The sequence below is a fragment of the Ovis canadensis genome, chromosome 5 (genome assembly GCF_042477335.2).
Source record: "Ovis canadensis isolate MfBH-ARS-UI-01 breed Bighorn chromosome 5, ARS-UI_OviCan_v2, whole genome shotgun sequence".
Lineage (NCBI taxonomy): Eukaryota > Metazoa > Chordata > Mammalia > Artiodactyla > Bovidae > Ovis > Ovis canadensis.
In genome coordinates this window covers 56,690,492-56,705,456 of record NC_091249.1, presented here as the reverse complement: position 1 = coordinate 56,705,456, position 14,965 = coordinate 56,690,492, and the positions used below count along the sequence as shown (strand labels likewise).

General features: G+C 57.7%; 2 protein-coding genes and 1 long non-coding RNA gene across 20 annotated transcripts in view; 2 read left to right on the top strand and 1 right to left on the bottom strand.

The window, feature by feature from the left end:
• TCF3 (transcription factor 3) overlaps positions 1-7,475 on the top strand; it is a 31,431-nt gene extending 23,956 nt beyond the window's left edge. The window contains exons 12-20 of one of the 18 annotated variants that reach the window (XR_011257000.1): positions 138-196; positions 297-375; positions 1,098-1,171; positions 1,515-1,673; positions 1,759-1,861; positions 4,071-4,200; positions 4,355-4,590; positions 6,354-6,580; positions 6,794-7,475. Coding sequence is in view for 10 of the 18 variants with exons in the window: in XM_069589733.1 (XP_069445834.1) it covers positions 138-196; positions 297-375; positions 1,098-1,171; positions 1,512-1,673; positions 1,759-1,861; positions 4,071-4,200; positions 4,355-4,590; positions 6,794-6,936 (986 nt within the window). In the remaining 8 variants the exon portion in view is untranslated. Of the gene's footprint in view, positions 1-137; positions 197-296; positions 376-1,097; positions 1,172-1,511; positions 1,674-1,758; positions 1,862-4,070; positions 4,201-4,354; positions 4,591-6,353; positions 6,581-6,793 lie in introns of all 18 variants that reach the window. The other 17 variants (XR_011257003.1, XR_011257002.1, XR_011256996.1 and 14 more) reach the window with 17 other exon arrangements.
• LOC138440354 (uncharacterized) lies at positions 3,860-10,988 on the bottom strand. The gene is made up of 5 exons (XR_011257004.1): positions 10,794-10,988; positions 10,043-10,170; positions 6,978-7,163; positions 5,487-5,573; positions 3,860-4,571 (listed from the first exon to the last, which is right to left on the bottom strand). It is a non-coding gene; the product is annotated as an uncharacterized lncRNA (long non-coding RNA).
• UQCR11 (ubiquinol-cytochrome c reductase, complex III subunit XI) lies at positions 10,912-13,967 on the top strand. The gene is made up of 3 exons (XM_070292401.1): positions 10,912-11,149; positions 13,344-13,487; positions 13,812-13,967. Exons 1-2 carry the CDS (start codon positions 11,100-11,102, stop codon positions 13,462-13,464), a joined length of 171 nt encoding a protein of 56 aa, XP_070148502.1. The 5' UTR covers positions 10,912-11,099; the 3' UTR covers positions 13,465-13,487; positions 13,812-13,967.
• Positions 13,968-14,965: the final 998 nt, after the last annotated feature.

The following is a 14,965-nucleotide window of genomic DNA, read 5'->3' as shown; positions in this document are numbered from 1 at the left end:
CCCACCAGGCCCCAGAGCCCTGCAGAGGCAGGTGCTGGACGGCAGCAGACCTGGACTGGCTGGGCTGCCCAGGGCCAGGCTGGGGCATCTGTGCGGTAGCCTCTGTCAGCCAGGGCCTCACATCTCTCCACTCACAGGCTCCCGTGGGACCACATCCAGCAGCTCCGGAGATGCCCTTGGCAAGGCCCTGGCCTCGGTGAGGCGTGGGATGTGGTGGGTGGCTGAGCCAGTAACCCCGAGAAGCTGGCCCTGACAGGCCACCTGGTGGCTCTTTTTTTCTCCTTGTCCCATCACAGATCTACTCCCCGGATCACTCAAGCAATAACTTCTCCTCCAGCCCCTCCACCCCCGTGGGCTCCCCACAGGGCTTGGCAGGTCTGTGCAGGGTGTTGGGGGAGGGGTTCAGGGCTGGTGACTGCAGCCCCAGTTGGGTGGGGAGCTGGACCAACCACCTGCCTCAGCTCATGTTCCCACTGTTGTCTCCCAGGCTGTTGAGGAGGGCAGCCTGGAGGAGGGGGATCTCAGGTCACAAAACAGGCTTAAGGCTGGGAGGGAGTGCTCCATGCACTGCAGAGGCAGAGGGATCCAGGAGAGCCCTGGGGTACCCAAGAGCCAGAGCAGACATGGGCGTGTTGGCGTTTATTCACCCCTACGGTTGTTAGTTAGATGCCCACTGTGTGCCTTGTGCTGTGTTCTGGACGGGGACTCAGGTCCGAGGAGAGAGGACGACCAAGGGTTCTGGGGTGTGTGGGCAGTTTTAACAGTACCCATAGGCCTGTACAGTGTTCTCAGGGCTTAGGTGCGGTGGGACTGGGAGGAGCCTCCTTCCCCATGGGTTTCATAGAAGTGGTAACTGAGGTGCAAAGCTGTGACCTTCCCACTGGGTGCACACCCCAGACAGGAGCTGCCAGGTCAGCTGGGCCCAGATCCAGGCTCAAGCCCTTAGACCGACCTGCGGGCGTGGGAGCCCCCATGTGGCCAGTCTGAGCATTGTAGCCTGGGCCTCCTGGTCCAGCCCTGCTGCTTCCTGTGTCAGGCTGCATGGCACACACCTCAAACCTGTGCCCATTCACTTGCATGTCTCCTGCCCCTTCCAGGGACATCCCAGTGGCCCCGACCAGGAGCCCCCGGTGCCTTATCGCCCAGCTACGATGGGGGTCTCCATGGCCTGGTGAGCGTCCTGGGGGCTGGGGAGGGTGCGCCATGGTGGGAGTGTGGGGCAGATGCACAGGGACAGATAGGAATACCTGTTCCAAGGACGGTGGGTGCCTGAGGAGGTCCATTGATGGGGTGGGGGGCAGGTTGGCTCAGCAGTTCATTTCTGCCATGGTCACGTGGAAACCATGTCCTGTCAGAGCCCCAGATGTGGTGGAAACGGCAGAATGTGTGACAGGACAGGTGCCCCTTGACCAGAATGGACGTCTCAACTAATTTATTGGGGATGAGGTCCAAGGCAGTGGTCAGCAAGGTCGCTGGCGGCTGTTCCCAGCCCTTCACCACCTTTCTTGCAGCAGAGCAAAGTGGAGGATCACCTGGATGAAGCCATCCACGTGCTCCGCAGCCATGCTGTGGGCACTGCAGGCGATGTGCACGGGCTGCTACCTGGCCATGGGGCACTGACCTCGGGCTTCGCTGGCCCTGTCATGCCACTGGGTGGGCGCCATGCAGGCCTGGTAAGTGCTGGTGAGGGCAGACCTGGGAGGAGGGTGGCTGGGCTGCACAGGCCAGGCCAGCGCCAATGACCCCCCTCATCCACAGGTGGGAAGCAGCCATTCAGAGGACGGCCTGTCTGGCAGCAGTGGCCTCGTGCACAACCATGTGGCCCTCCCCGACCTCTCCCGGCCGCCTGACTCCTATGGCGGTGAGTCTCAGCAGAGTTGTCTGTGCTGAGGGCACACCAGTGGGCTGACCCCTTGTTCCTCCTCTGGAAAAGGGGGCTCAGGACTGTCTACCCGCATTTCCAGTTGAGGAAACTGAGGCCCCAGGGTACTAAGGAAGGGGCAGAGGAATGTACTGTCCACATCAGTGCCACCTTCAGCCTCGCCAGAGAAGCCCTACTGGGCCTGGGCCTGGTCCTGGGGTCCCACAAGGCTGGGGTGGGGGCACTGCTGCTTCTGGAGCTGGGGAACAAAACATATTGAGCAGAGAAAGGGGGTGATTTGTGTGGAAGTCAGAAGGTGAAGTGAGCGTGTCAGGACACATGCTGGAGGGAAAGTTGGTAGGCGGGGAGGGGGCGCTGCAGAGTCTGCAGTTTTAAAGTTAGGAGTGAGCAGGCAGGTGCCAGGGTGAGTACGTGCAAAGGCCCTGGGGCAGGACCGTGTCTAACATGTTGGAGGAACAGCTGGAGCCAAGTGAGGAGAGGGAGGAGGGGAGGGCAGGTGGTTCAGGGCCTTGTGGGCCATGGGAGAACTTGGGCTTTTACCTCGGAGCAGGTGGGGAGACTGGAGAGCTGTGGACAGAAGAGGGCCTGGGATTTTGCTCAGGTGTTCACAGGCGCCCTCTGGTGGCTGCTGCTGGGAGGACAAACTGGGGGCAGAAGAGACTGCTCCTCCAGGAAGGAGGGTGTCGGTGGCTGCTGGGGACCAGCCTGGGCAGAGGCCATGAGGGGCAACTTCCAGGGGCTCTGAAGGATGTGAAGGCGTGGTAGATGAGGTGGGGTTCCAATCTGGAGGTGGCATCTAGGTGTCCTTGGCACATGTTGGAGTTGGAGGGTCCCATGTGGAGTGCGGACAGGGCAGATCCTAGATCTGTGCATCGGGGCGGGTACTGAGGCTTGGGGAGGAGGGCACACTGTGTCAGATGCTGAGCTGAGGACCCGGCCAGGGCAGGGGGGCCAAGGTCAGTGGATTTCTGGGGTGTTAATTGTTCTGGGAAGCAGAGAAGTCAGCAGTAGCAAGAGGGGGTGAGGTCAAGAGGGTTTTTTTCAATGCTGAGGGAGTGGCAGCATGCCGCGTGTCCCGCAGTCAGCAGGGGAAAGCCGTCTACTTCGCAGATCGTTAGCAGAAAGGGGTAACTGTGGCAGGCTGCCCACTGGGGTTTGGAGCCCTGAATCTCATGGAGGCTGCTCCATCTACCCCGCCCTCAGCAACCTTGTGAAAAACAGGTTGTGAGGTGACATAGTGTGCTATGCAGACTTGACAAGGCCCCCACCACACAATCTTAATGCCTGCCTGCACACCCCACCCCTAGAACCAGCCTGGCTCTGATTTGTGCTTCCTGGATGTCTAGATTGCATCCCTCCACACCCAGGGTCTCATCCTGGGGTTGGGGGGGCGTTGTCTGGTGGGGATGCTACCCAGCCCCAACAGGGCCCAGGACGTCCAGCCTGGTGCCAGCAGGGCCAAGAGACCCGAGTTAGTCTCTTCCCAGGGGGTCACCCCTTCCTACAGGACAGCCCAGACCTTCCTGGGATCCACAGTGACTTCAAGCAGCTGTATACCCTCGCCGCAGGTTGCTTTATGTCGCCATCCTGCTGGGTGGCCTTCCCACCCATGCAAGGACCACCCTGGCCTCACGGGACACTAGGCCCCTCCCCACCCTGGGCCCTTGTGCTGGCACTTTCCAGAATCTCCTGAGCAGTGTCTCCTGGTGTGGGTTGGGATTTCCGGGTCTGTGTGTTGCTGCTTTTTCCAGGTCAGGCCAGAGGGTTTTCCCAAGAGGTCACACCCACAGTGCTAAGACCCATGGTGTTTCCTCCATTAGGGGTGATGGAGCAGCTGCGGTGCCCAGGTGCCCTGCCTGCTCCCTAGACACTCCGCCCTCCCCTCACTGAGACTCCTCCCTTTTCTCAGCTTGTGGGTGAGGAGTCTCTGTTCTGTGGCTCAGCTGCTTATTTTCTTGGTGATGAGATGTTCTCAAGTTGGATATATTCAAGTTTATTGATTTCTGTTTCAAGGACAGTGCTTCAGTGTTTTAGGAGACTTCTCCGGCCCTGAGTGGCCATAACCTCTTTGTGTACTTTATTTCCAAGGCCTTTTGGTCCTCGGGGTCTGGGAACGGATGCCCGTGTGGGGCTGGGGACCAGCTCTCCGTGGGCTTCCACATGGCCTGCTGACCCCTGCCTCTTGCAGATCTTGGGCGTGGCACTGCCCCGGGCACCACCGACATCAAGCGGGAAGAGCAAGAGGATGAAGAGAACGTGGCGGCTGACACAGCCGAGGATGAGAAGAAGGACCTCAAAGCTCCACGCACCCGGTCCAGGTGCCGCTCTCCCCCCCTCCCATGGCCCGCCACACACGTGCACAGGGCCTCCCGGGGGTGCACATGCACACTCCTGGGATGCCCACTCCCGTGGCAGCGGCGGATCCACCCCCAGCCCTGCCTCACTGTCTTCCTCTGGCCCCTGGCCCCATAGCCCAGACGAGGACGAGGACGACCTTCTCCCCCCAGAGCAGAAGGCTGAGCGGGAGAAGGAGCGCCGGGTGGCCAATAACGCACGGGAGCGGCTGCGGGTCCGAGACATCAATGAGGCTTTTAAGGAGCTGGGGCGCATGTGCCAGCTGCACCTCAACAGTGAGAAGCCCCAGACCAAACTGCTCATCCTGCACCAGGCCGTGTCGGTCATCCTGAACCTGGAGCAGCAGGTGCGAGGTCAGTGGGGGCGCGCTCCCTTCCCTCCACTGCCCTTGCTCGCCCCCCTTTCCTGGAGCCCACCTCCCCTGCCTTGATCTTCCCTGCTATGACCTCTCCATGCAGTGATGTCACCCCTTGCTATGAGCGCCCCCCTGCAGTGATGTCATCCCGTGATTTCCCTGCAGAGACGTCTCTGCTGCTGTGACATCACCCCCTGCTGACTTTCCTTCTCCTGCAGTGACCATCCCTCCCTCAGTGACCGCTTCCCTGCTGTCACCATCGCCCCTGACAGTGACCACCCTCCCTGAAAGTGACTCACTGCAGTGACCACTCCCCCAGTGACCATGGCCTGATCTTGGCCCTCTGCCTGTCTTGGTCTCGTTGTCCTCTCTGAGATGGGAAGAACAGACTGCAGATCCTTAGCCCTCTAGACCTGGGCACTTGGGTGCAAAACTGTGTCCCCAGACCCCAGAGAACCCTCCACCTCCCCAGCCCACCCTTCTCATGAAGCTCAGAGCTGGGCTGGCAGCAACTAGCGTCCCCTGGGTCCCACAGGCTTCTCTGTCGCTCTGAGCAGGCACTCTATGGCCGCGAGAGCCCATCAGCCCCACCTGCAGGGGGGTTCACCCCCATCCCAAAGGCTGAGCGAGGCCCCCCACCGCTGCCTCCTTAACTCCCCCACCCTACCCTTGCTGCCCTGTTAACTCTTTCTTTTCTGCAGTGCTGTCGCTTGGACTGGAGCTAGGGCCCTGGCCTGTTGTCCTCTATCCCCTCAGCTCTGAGGTTTCCACATCTCCATGGCGATGTGTGTGTCATGCTGTGTGTGTCTGTGTGTCTGTGTGTGTCCTGCCTCCCGTGCCTGCCTCTTTGCTCTCTGCCTCCCATGCTCCCCCTCCCCCAGCCGCCCTCCTCACCTCGCACTTGCGCCCAAGCACTGGAGCACTGGATGCCAGGGCTGTGGCCCAGGCCTTTCTTTCCCCATGGCCCCTGCCCGCCAGGACCTGAGGGAAGAAAGGGGACCTGAGGCCTGACTGTCAGTTTGGTCTGCGCGCTTGTCCTGGGCTCCGGCCGCTGCCGCCACCCACAGGGGTCACTTAGGCCTGAGGGGGCAGGGTGGGCAGGTAGAACAGGGCCCCAGGCCACAAGGTGGGTGTCTGAGACTGGCCCTGTGCTGGGAAACAGGCAGAGATGGCTTGTGCAGCGCCCCCTGCTGCACAGCGGGGTCTGAGCTGGGTGTTGACCACGTGGTCTCCAGGTGGCAAACAGCTCCTGTTACAGACTGGGGAGGGCTGACACTGCATCCACCATACAGCTTTCACAGTGCAAGTACCAGGCTCCAGGGGTCTGCGGGCAAGACTCAAGGTGGCTGTCGGGCAGCCAGAGTCCAACATGGGGAGAGACATTTCTAGGGGCCCAGGGTGCGGGGTCTCGACGCTGTGAACCCTCCTTCCAGGGGTCCCAGGCCCTTTGTGCGTGAGGTGGTCCAGCTAGGCCCAGCTCCATCATTCAGCAAACAGCTGCTCTGAAGGGGAAGGTCGTCATCCCGGGAGGGGTTATGGGGCCTCCCCTGCTTCCTGGGCCATCCTGGGCACGGGGAGCAGGCAGGGGGCAAAGACTGCGCTCCAGCTCCCTGTCTACCCTGGGGTGGGGGTCGAGGCCCTGCCTGCAGCCAGGCACAGGGCGCCCCTGGAGCTTGCCCAGGGCGTGCGCCCACACAGCCAGCGGGTGCCCTCCCCACGACCCCGCCCAGGACTAATGGGGCCCCCGGTGCTGTGACTCAGCAGTACGGAGGAGGTGCTGTCCCTGGAGGAGAAAGACCTGAGGGACCGGGAGAGGCGCATGGCCAATAACGCGCGGGAGCGGGTGCGCGTGCGGGACATTAACGAGGCCTTCCGGGAGCTGGGGCGCATGTGCCAGCTGCACCTCAAGTCGGACAAGGCGCAGACCAAGCTGCTCATCCTGCAACAGGCCGTGCAGGTCATTCTGGGCCTGGAGCAGCAGGTGCGAGGTAGGCGCCCGGCCGCCCCGCCCCGCCCTCCCCACCGGTGGCGCTCCGCCCACTTTGCAGATCCCGCTCCCGCCCTGCCCACCGGCTCTCTGCCCACCGGCTCTCTGCCCACTGCGCCCCCGCGGCCTTATGCGGACGGGCAGAGACACGGAGGTGCACTTCTTCCCCTCTCCCCGGTGGACCCTCTCCCACAGTGCTCTCCCTTCCCCTCAGAGCGTAACCTGAACCCCAAAGCGGCCTGCTTGAAGCGCAGGGAAGAGGAGAAGGTATCAGGCGTGGTTGGAGACCCCCAGATGGTGCTGTCGGCTGCCCACCCCGGCCTGGGCGAGGCTCACAACCCTGCCGGGCACCTGTGACAGGAATGTTGCCCGGACAAGTGACCCCACCTCGGTCTTACCTGAGACGGTCACGCTGGAGGCCAGATCCCCATCCCACGTCGCCCGAGGTCAACCTCGAGCCAGCATCGCCCTGGGTCCGGCCACCAGGTCTCCTACCGGATGGATCCTGAAACTGTGTCTAGGCCCTGCCGCCCGGGCCTGGGCCCAAAGGAGCATTTTTGTTTGTTTGTTTTTGGCAATAGAACCTGAAACCAAGCAAGAAAGCAAGCCAGAAATATATACACTTTGTCAGAAAAGAAAAAAAAGATGCCTTAAGTTAAGTATGAGGTCAAACATGCTGCTCACAGGAGGGAGAAGCTGTTCGGAGCCAGCAGCAAATCGTGCCTAAGCCTAATCGTTTTTTTTCTTTTTAAGGAAAATAAAAGGAACCTTAGTTACGAGATTTTTTTATATATATATAACGTAGAAGAAAATTAGAATGCTTTTTTTTTTTTAGCTTTTTGCATATGTTTTGTAAGCAACAAATTTTTTTGTATAAAGTGTCTTGTCTCTTGCTATTTCTGCTGCTGTTTCTAGAAATTAGCATTGCATTTCATTATCAACCAGATGATTAAAAATTGTATTAAAATGACCCCAGGACTTCCCTGGCGGTCCAGTGGTTTAAATTTTATGCTCCCAATTCAGGGACATAGGTTCCATCCCTGGTCTGGTAACTAAGATCCCACGTGCAGTGGAGCATGACAAAAAAAGACCTCATGTAGACCTGTGGTCTCCTATCTTCTCTGGGAGCTGCTGGTCCCACGGGTGGTTGCTGCCATCCTGTTCCAGTTCTAACGTGGGGGGCCTGTTCTCTAATTTGCTCTCTGTGAAATGGTGGGTGGGCCTCACCCTGATGGGGAATCTCGGTGGAGACAGGGATGATCCCAGCTCAGAAGGTCAAGGTTCCTCCCCTGTAAGCAGCTCCGTCCCTCCGTCCCGCTGCTAGCCCCACACTGAGCCCCGAGCCTGTGGACCTCTCCAAGATAGGACTTTGTGAAAACCAGCATTCCTGGGCTCAGGGCCTGTACATCTTCATCTATTTGGCCAGGGGACCTGAGCCCCTGCTTCGAACTCTAGCACAGAAACCCCCGCTCCCCAAGTGGTTGTCCTGATGTGTATGTTGGGCGGGGGGAGATGTACAGGGTGCCTGCCTAGAAAGACCCTTGGTCTGTGTGTTTGCAACCCTGGAGGGTGGGCTGCCCTCAGGCTCTAAGTGCCAGCTCCCAAGCCTCCCCAGGTACCCTTCTCACCTGTGTTCAAGGGAGCCAATTCAACCTGGACTGCTGGGACCATCCCAGACTTAAAGTCCAAGATGGTCACTCTGTGTCACCTAGGCATGGAGTCAGGCCCAGTGGGATCTCACCTGCCCTCCCTTCTCTCCTGCACAGAGGCCTTATGGACCCCCCAGGCTGGCTGTGGGCACCCCACACCACCAGCATCCCAGGCATCTACCCTAAGACTCCCACCCTCATTCCCCAAGCACTGGGGCTGCTTGTCCCCCAAGACTGGAATGCCCCTGTGGCTGGGTATCCCATGAGAAGCTTGAGGAAACCCCAAGACCAGGATGGATGGGATATCCCAGCTTGGGGGGGGCCACCTCTGGACACCTGGGGTTCCCTGGGCTCTCCTGCCAAGACCAAGTCACACTCCTAGGTGATCCCGCTGGTCTGTGGGTCTTATCTCTGGGGAAGCTGCCTCAGTTTCCCTCTGCAGCTCCCTGAGGCCCACAGATTTCCGAACTCTATCACATATATAATTTAAATTTTATATGTTATATATATATATATATAAAATGAGATTAACCCAGCCCAGGGAAAAAGCCTTGAGGGAGGGGGAAGAATCACAGTTACAGGAAAATTGTGCTCTGAGTGCCTCAGGATAACTGACTTTTTTAAAACGAAAAAAAATTTAAGTAAAATAATTTTATACAACTCAACACAGCTGGCTGGATTCTTTTACTAGTGATCCTCTTTAAGAGTCGATTTGGCAACCTGTCCTGTACATAACAGCACTGTAGCAATAAATGACATTTTATGACAATACTTGGCTCTCCCTTGATCTTTCAGCTGTTTTGTGCTTCTGGATGAAAAGAGGGGTGAGGGAGGTGATACCCTGGCGTCACTGGGCATACACGCTCCAGGGATGGCGCCACTTACTGTGTGCGCTTGCGTGGCTCCCAGAGCAGCTGAAACAGCTCCACGCGGGCCTAGGGGATGCCGGGGACTTCAGGCGTGGCAGTCATGCTCCCTCCTGGCCCTCGCAGGAGGGTCCTTCCTGCCTCTCGCAGGAGGGTCCTTCCTGCCTCTTGCCAGCTTCCAGGGGCCCAGGGTGTGCCTCGGTTTGCAGCCTCATCACCCTGATCGCCACCACTATTTTCAGGTGGCCTCTCCCTGTGGATCTGTGTCCAGGTACCCCTCTTACCTGCCATTGCATTAATTGTATGTAATGTGAATTTAACATGAGAAAAGAGTTCGGTTTCCTGAGGGCCAAACGGGGATCCTACATGGAACCCAGGGGTGGCTAGGGGTGGGGGTGGGAGGGCAACCATTCTTGCTTATTCACCATCTCTCTGGTCACAGAATCCTCGTATTCTATTTTGGGGCTCCTCCTCCAATTTTAGCCCACATCCTCAAATGAGAAGGGCCGGCTTTTCTGTTTCCACAACATGCTAGTAAGGACCAGCTTTGGGGCATTTTCTGAGATGATTGGGAAAGAGGTGCTATCTTCCTACAAGGGCTGCTGGAATGTCAACCCGGAGTTTCTATGTCAACCAGGAGTTTCTGAGTGCCTCTGCTCAGAGAGTTCACCAGAGAGTACAGGCAACACAGAGGAAAGCAGGAGTTGAGAGATGGAGAGACAGCATGTAATGCTTTTGCTAGACTCCTGGATGCAGCTGAGCCTGAAGCCACCCAACATGCCTTACTTATTTCCTCTTAATCTGATTTTTGTTTATCACTTGAAATAAAAAAGCATTCTGCCCCCTGAGCTGAAGTGCATTAAGCACAAGAAGCAACGTGGCAGAGCTTCAGAAATTGCTGGATCCAGGACCTGCAGCCCGAAGGCCTCTATGCCCATGTCTGCTCACCTTTTCTAATCTGTCTCAGATTCTACAATCTTCAGGGTGGCCCCTCAATCCCACTTTTTAGGTTTTCCATCAAGGACAGAGCCTATTTCAGGTCGTCTCTGATCCCAACGTAAGAAATCTTAGGGCATCTGAAAGGCAGAGAAACTATTTTCAACTCAGTAGCAATGAGCATCTGTCGTGCCCAGACCGTGGTCTCTAACCAACTCTTTGGTCAGCGGCCAGGGGCAGGTTTGAGGCTATAGTCTCAGGAGGTGCCCAGGGCGGATCCCAGGAGGATGGGTTGGGCTGGCCAGACAAACTCCACGGTGTCCAGTCCGCATCTCCAAGCCTACATTCGCTGCTGGAGCCCCAGAATGACGAGGACTCGCCTGTCCTGGGTCCACCAGCTAAAAGGTGGTATTCTGAATGCACACAGCGCGAGGAGCCAGGCCCCCCTCTGCTGCTGGAATAAGGAATATCTCCCAAACGAAACGTGCAAACAATTTTGGGCCCGCCTCCGAGCAACACACAACTTAGTGCCAGCAAACCGAGGCCAGAGGAAGCACTATCATCTGGCCAAGGTGTCACACGCAGCGAGTCCAGTGACAACGCCCAATTCCTCCAAAAGAGAGTTCAAATAGCCACCCTTCCCCTCTGTGCGACTCTGGACGAGTCGCTTCCCCGTCAGGTCTCAGTTTCTTTAACTAAAAGTAAAGTTCTAGCACCTAACTGGGACACAAACACAAAACGCCGCGAATTGCGGGTTGCGTACCTTCCGGACGCTCTGACAGCCAGAGGCTGAGCCAGCTTTGCGCATCACGTGATCACAAGGCCCGGCCTCCAGGGCCCGCCCATTCCAGTCTGAGTTCTTCAGACCGTTCCCGGAAGTTAGTGTAAATAGCTTGTGAATCTGCGTGCGCAGCCGCGGCGGTCTCAAGGTGTCCCACTGCCAGCCCTCCCTGGAGAGGGCGGGGCAGGGCGGGGCCTCCCTGCGGGCCTGCGCGCTGCGGCTAGCGCGCCTGCGCAGTGCGCCCGAATCGGCAGGGCCAGGGTCACCCTGAGGAGGGAAGGCGCCGCGATGCTGACCAGGTTCCTGGGCCCGCGCTACCGCCAGCTGGCCAGAAACTGGTGAGGACGTAGCCCGAGCCCCCGAGCCCCTTGTCCTTCCGGGTCCCAGATGGGGAAATGAGGCACGGACCGGCTGCGTGTGGCGGGCCCTCGACCCGCTCCACCTAGGGGCCGCGATGGTGCCCACCCGGTCCGCGCCCAGCGCCCCCGCTCAGCTCCTGGAGCCTGGAAACCGACCCTGTGCGCTCCTGGCTTTTCTTTTCTGCCTGACGTTGCTGTGAAGCCGACACTTGTATCTGTCCCTGCTCCCTATGGGGGACGGGTGGAATGGGTGTGGCCCCACGTGGCAGTGGGATTGGGGAACCCACAACGTGGGGCGCTGAGAAACAGGGACCTGTATTCGGCAGTCGTGTCCTCGAGCCATGGCAGGGAGAGTGAAACGTGGGGACTGTCCCTAGACGGCGGCGCTGCTAGGGACCTTCGGGTGGACAGTGACAGTGGCACTTTATAATTGGGGCAACTCAGGCCGAAAAGCGGTCCCTGGCGTCGGGTGGGACCACCAGAGACCCCTACCGCCTCTCCCCCGGGGCAGCTCGAGCCCTCGATTACCGTCCATCTATCTGTCCCTGTCTGCCTTATCAGAGCAGCGACACCCTCATCAGCACCCAATGAGCACCAGTGTGTGCTCTCACCTAGCACTGCGTTGGGTGCCAGAGACAGCGATAAACAGAACCTTGCAGGCTGACACGGTAGTCCCTGGACAAGGAAAAACTAAAACGGTATGATCCATGACAGGAGATTGATGTAAAAACTAAAGAGGAATGGGTGCAGCCTTGCACTCTACACTGGCTTCCGGAGGCCGGGAAGCAGGACTCACCGCAAGGAGGCACTGTGTGGTTGTGTCAGATTCTGAGCATACATGCTCACCAGATGGAGACCCTGCACTTAGCCCCTCTCAGAGCCCTGGTGTCTTCCTGTGAGAAAGTGGAGGAGAGGTGTTGAGGGTGTAAGGAAGGCCCACGAGGGACTCTCAGCAGCATCACCTTGGGTGCCGTTTGGAGGTCAGGTTCGTTGCCACCTCCCTCTGTGAGCATCCACAGGCCCCAAGGCCAGTGGCCAGGACGGTGGGGTCGAGGGCAGGTGGCTCTGATTCTGCTGTTCAGTTGCTAAGTCATGAACTCTTTGCTACCCCATGGACTGCAGCACACCCAGGCTCCTCTGTTCTCCACTGTCTTCTGGCGTTTGATCAAACTCATGTCCATTGAGGTGGTGATGAAACCATCTCATCCTTGGCTGCCCCCTTCTCCTTTTGCCTTCAACCTTTCCCAGCATCAGGGTCTGTTCCAATGAGTCAACTCTTCACATCAGATGGCCAAAGTCAGTCCTTCCAATGAATGTTCAGGGTTGATTTCCTTTAGAATTGACTGGTTTGATCTCCTTGCATTCCAAAGGACTCTCAAGAGTCTTCTCTAGCACCACAGTTCAAAAGCATCAATTCTTTAGCACTCAGCCTTCTTTATGGTCCAACACTCACATCCATACATGACTACTGGAAAAACCATAGGTTTGATTATATGGACCTTTGTCGGCAAAGTGAGGGCTCTGCTTTTTAATATGCTGTCCAGCTTTGTCAAATCTTTCCTTCTAAGGATCAAGTGCCTTAATTTCATGCCTGCAGTCACTATCCGCAGTGATTTACCCCTCTCCATATTTTATTCATTAGGGGTGTGACTGGGTCCAGCTGACACTCAAAGGGAGGTATACAGTCCAGGAGGTGGGATTGTTGGGGATGTCCTTGACCATGCCCATTGCTGGATGTAAACGTTGGGTGTGGTAGTCTTGGAGCCCCTGCTTTGGCTCTGCACCCAGCGGGCTGTGTGTCTCAGGGACATGGCTTGCCCTCTCTGTGCCACGGTCTCATCAGTAGGACAGGTCCCTGACAATTCTTACCTCTGTCCATTGGCTGTCTCGGGGATGGAGCTGCTGTAAACTGCATTCGTTAATGTGTCTGCCTGCAAGCTTTTTCTGTCCTTATGGTTGTAAGCTTGGGCTTGGGCTTTTCTTTTCTTAGCAGAATTCCTCAAATAAAACCTTAAGCAGATCTTGATGTGAAAGCAGACGGGAATGGCCTTGCCTCGGGGTCATCAGCAAGATGTGTCCCACCACACGTGGGGCAGGGCCAGGTGCAAGGCGGACACCTGATGAACAGCTGCGTTGGAGGGGTGCTGAGGCCTGACCCCTGCTGTCTTTGCAGGGTCCCCACGGCGAGCCTGTGGGGTGCCGTGGGTGCTGTGGGGCTGGTATGGGCCACTGACTGGCGGCTGATTCTGGACTGGGTGCCCTACATCAACGGCAAGTTCAAGAAGGATGACTAAACTCACAACCTCAGGCCCCTCTGGTGAGTTTCAGCAGCAGTCAGTGGGGGTAGCCTGGGATCCCTGAGCAGCAGAGGAGCAGAACTGCCTGCAGGTCCATGGCTGGGGCGGGAGGTATAGGGGCCTCACCTGAACAATCCTGAGAGCAGGGCCCTGCACCAGCCCCCTGCCCAGTAGTACAGAGCTATAGGATGGCAGCCTGGGTCTGTGGGTGGGTGTGGCCCCTTGGGGCTCTATCCTGGAGCCTCAGCCTGCCTGGGTCTGGTCGGGGTGGAGGGATGCCCATCTCACAGATGGGAAGGCACATGGCAGTGGCGTCTGCTCACCCTGCTCTGTCCCCCCTCCAGATGTCTGCTGTGCTGCCTCCTGCCATCTGCATCTGGAACTGCCCAGGCTCTCTGGATGGACTCTAGAAACTCCCTGGCACAAGTTTATTTCCTCTTTTGGTGGAAATAGCTTCCGTGTGGGGACACACACGGCATTAAACCTCGCTCTGAAACCTGCCTGCCTGCACGTGCTCATGTTGGGGTGCAGTGACCTGGGGACCCCTTCAGTGCCAGAACTGCACAGGTCTGGGGTTCCAAGGGGCTGGCAGACATGGTTTGATCATTTCAGATGTGTGGTGGGTGATGCTTGCATGGTGTTTTTATCTCTTGCTGCCTAAACATTACTTCTGATTTGGTGGCTTAGGACAAACATTACCTCACAGTTAAGAGTTTGAGAGTGATCTGTCTGAGGGGTGCTGGCTGAGGGGCCCTCACCAAGTTGCAACAGAGGCATCAGCTTCATGGTGGGGGTGGGGGTGGGCAGGTGTTGGGGCTTCCGCGAGGCCCCCTCACATGGCTGCTCCCCATGTGGGCCTCAGGTGTGACTTGAGCCTCCTTACTACATGGTGGGCGAGGTTGGGGGAGTTGCCTTTTACAAGCCACTCAAAAGTCTCAGGCCATCCCCTCCACATCTCGTTCAGGGGCTACTCTGTGTCTTGAAGGGAGGCACCTGAGAAGCTATCTGCATAGGCACAGATACAGACACGAGCAGGTGCAGGAGGATGGACTGTGTAACACCTGCCAAGTCCCGGAGGAGGCTAAAAACATCCTCTCTGTGAAAACAGCCATCTCATGACTCTGCCTGCGCTGCCACCACAGAACAGAGGCCCAGCCGCCGAGGCTGCAGTGAACCTCTCCTGGTTCTGGAGGCTGCAGCCTGAGCTCACTTCTGGAGGCTTGGTTCAGCCACTTCCTCACCACGTCCTCACGTGGCCTTCCCTTGATCTGAGAGCAGGGGAGCTCTCTGGGGACTCTTCGGACACACTTCTTCTAGGGGATCAGGTCCCTTTTGACCTCATTTAACTTTGACAGCGTTCTCTCAGATGCAGCCACACTGAGGAGCTGGGGTGTCAATATACACACACATTTCAGGGAGACATACTGACACATACTTTGAGTCCACAGCAGCTTCACACATTTTAACACAAGGAGTGGCGTGCGCTACGTACTTTTGT

Coding starts and splice junctions, on each gene's coding strand:
- UQCR11 (XM_070292401.1), top strand. CDS start 11,100: ATGCTGACCAGGTTCCTGGGCCCGCGCTACCGCCAGCTGGCCAGAAAC. Junction 11,150..13,343: donor CGCCAGCTGGCCAGAAACTG/GTGAGGACGTAG, acceptor CTGTCTTTGCAG/GGTCCCCACGGCGAGCCTGT.